Below are 2,515 nucleotides of genomic sequence, written 5' to 3' on the forward strand. Positions count from 1 at the left end.
GCATGTAAGAACTGTACTGTGTGCCTGAGGACTGGATTGAAACATGAGTGTCAGATCACTAAAGAAGAATCGCTACCACTTTGCAATGAGAAGAAACCAGAAGAGAAAGAAAAAACACCATCTAAGACAGAAGAGCCACCAACACCAGGCAAGAAAGAAAAGACACCACCCGCTGAGACAGAGGAGCACCCAACACCAGAAGAGAAGCCAACACCTGCAGAAGGGAAGCCAACACCATCAGAAGAGGGACCGACACCAGAAGAGAGAGAAAGGTCACGATCTAAGACAGAGGAGCACCCAACACCAGAAGAGAAGCCAACACCTGCAGAAGAGAAGCCAACACCTGCAGAAGAGAAGCCAACACCTGCAGAAGGGAAGCCAACACCATCAGAAGAGGGACCGACACCAGAAGAGAGAGAAAGGTCACGATCCAAGACATTATCTAATTCACGATCTCGATCAAATACAGAAAATACACGATCTAATACATAAGAGTGAGAAAGGACATAAAAGGGGGCTGGATGAACACATAAAATGAATTAACTAATAATTAATGTTTTTGTGTTTTATTTTTAGGCAATTTTATAGCTATAGGTACATAGAAACATTTTGTTTCTAATCTTTTCTAGCTTCAGTGATGTGATTTTTGCTTCTAATCTTTTCTAGCTTAGTGGGATAATTATCAATAATTTTGTTTCTAATCTTTTTAGGCTTGGTATGATAATTATCAATAATTTTGCTTTTAATCTTTTCGCTTGGTGTGATAATTATCAATAATAATTAAAACTCACTCAACACTGATGATACCAGTAATATTTAAATTCCACATCAAATATTTCTTTTGCACACAAAAATTGCAATAGCATTAATAACAAAAAAAGATGAAGCCCTTTCTCCCTCTTCCTATTCATTCTCTTACAGTTGATGTTATATGCATCATGCATGAGATCAAAGAAATGGAGCAAGTGATGAATATCTTAGCTATTGCAATGAAGTAACAAAATGGCAGTGTAACACTATATTCAAAGTGTGTTGAAAGGCAAGAAGAGCAATGTAAAAGTATTTGGAATATTTCAAGAGGACATGAATGTCAAATGGAAAGATTTTGCAGCACCTGCAACATCATAACCACAACTCACTATACTACTCTAGCTACTACCAAGTAGCAATTAGGCATAAATAACATACTATAAACATACTAGATAACATATATATATATATATATATATATATTATACATGACATATTATCCATGTAATAGAGCACACACGCATTAACACTCCCACTGACGATTATAGTAGGATACTAACTACCATATAGCATTTTTTAGGATAATAATTTTCACAAACAATCTGTATCTGGAGGTTCACAAAATTAATTCTCGCAAATTTCTACTGTTATGCCATCTTGTACTGTATTAAATTGATTTTCAATTTTGCGAATCTTAAAAAACCGCAAAAATTGTTATCCTCAAAAAACCCACTATACAGTACACAGCACATTGGTGCTCAATATCATTGTGTACATCAAATTTCATGATCTTCAATTAAATCATGCATAATCTTTTACATTACGTATCAACTACTGTTACATTATTTACTGTCCAGTTTTCTAGCAACATCTTGTGCAAGTCCAACATGTTCAACAATAGGAGAAGCCAGTGCATCTAAGATTGTCCCCCAGGTATAAGGCCTAGAGCGACTTCTATCCCATAAAGACAAAACTTCTTTAAAAAGGAGTTTGGGGTTTGCTCCAAATGAAATATTCATCTGTATAGCCTTCAGACTTCCCTCTGATATGCCTAACTGGCCACCAACTTCATTCCAAATACTGGGATTCTATTCCATTAATGAGAATAGAATAATTGCTCATTAAAACTATAGACTTACTTTAGCAACAATCCAGTTCAGCAACTCAATCATAGTTGGTTGCCCATACCTATTAACATCATGATATTGAGAGAAATCATCTGAAGAGAAATACTAAGTAATAATTTACAAGGATTCTTTTACTTTCACATACATGAAGGTGCTTCAGCAACAATACCAGTTGAAGCAGAGGTAGAGGCTCCTGCCATAGCAGTACCATGAGCACTAGGAGTGTGTGTTGGAGGAGGAATAGTAACAGTAGGAGCAGTGTTGTGGTGAACTACAAGTGGTGGAGCTTCAGGAAAACTTAAATCTTAGAGAAGAGAGAGAGAGAGAGGTCAAAGTAAATTTAGTAATTTTACTGCTTACTAGCATCCCGCATCATGTCAATTGCAATCTCTTTTGCATGAGCATAGTCTTTAAGAACAGAGCAAAAGTCTATGAAAAACTTGACTGGATCTTTAGAATTCTTCAGTCCAGGTTGAACTTTAAAGAGGACAATATTTGCCTTGTAAGGTGGAGTCAATCCTGGAGTAAGAGTGATCTCTTCGACCACGGATTGATCAATGAGAGACGCCGACATCAGTTGGGTCGCAAAGGTAATACAGTCTAATTTTATGGCATCGGCAATTTTATAAAAGTATTTC

General features: G+C 36.4%; 1 protein-coding gene and 2 long non-coding RNA genes across 3 annotated transcripts; 1 reads left to right on the plus strand and 2 right to left on the minus strand.

The window, feature by feature from the left end:
- The first annotated feature begins 6 nt into the window (after positions 1–6).
- On the plus strand, positions 7–780 carry LOC109587500 (uncharacterized). The gene is made up of 2 exons (XR_002187646.1): positions 7–272; positions 423–780. It is a non-coding gene; the product is annotated as an uncharacterized LOC109587500 (long non-coding RNA).
- On the minus strand, positions 135–439 carry LOC109587492 (uncharacterized). Its single transcript, XR_002187643.1, has 2 exons — positions 365–439; positions 135–322 (listed from the first exon to the last, which is right to left on the minus strand). It is a non-coding gene; the product is annotated as an uncharacterized LOC109587492 (long non-coding RNA).
- Positions 781–1,517: 737 nt separating the features above from the next.
- Positions 1,518–2,509, minus strand: LOC109586838 (uncharacterized). The gene is made up of 4 exons (XM_020003063.1): positions 2,238–2,509; positions 2,023–2,181; positions 1,890–1,969; positions 1,518–1,838 (listed from the first exon to the last, which is right to left on the minus strand). The coding sequence occupies exons 1-4, from the start codon at positions 2,449–2,451 to the stop codon at positions 1,593–1,595; spliced, it is 699 nt and encodes a 232-aa protein (XP_019858622.1). The 5' UTR covers positions 2,452–2,509; the 3' UTR covers positions 1,518–1,592.
- Positions 2,510–2,515: the final 6 nt, after the last annotated feature.

This window comes from Amphimedon queenslandica, unplaced genomic scaffold (assembly GCF_000090795.2).
Source record: "Amphimedon queenslandica unplaced genomic scaffold, v1.1 AMPQUscaffold_13513, whole genome shotgun sequence".
Lineage (NCBI taxonomy): Eukaryota > Metazoa > Porifera > Demospongiae > Haplosclerida > Niphatidae > Amphimedon > Amphimedon queenslandica.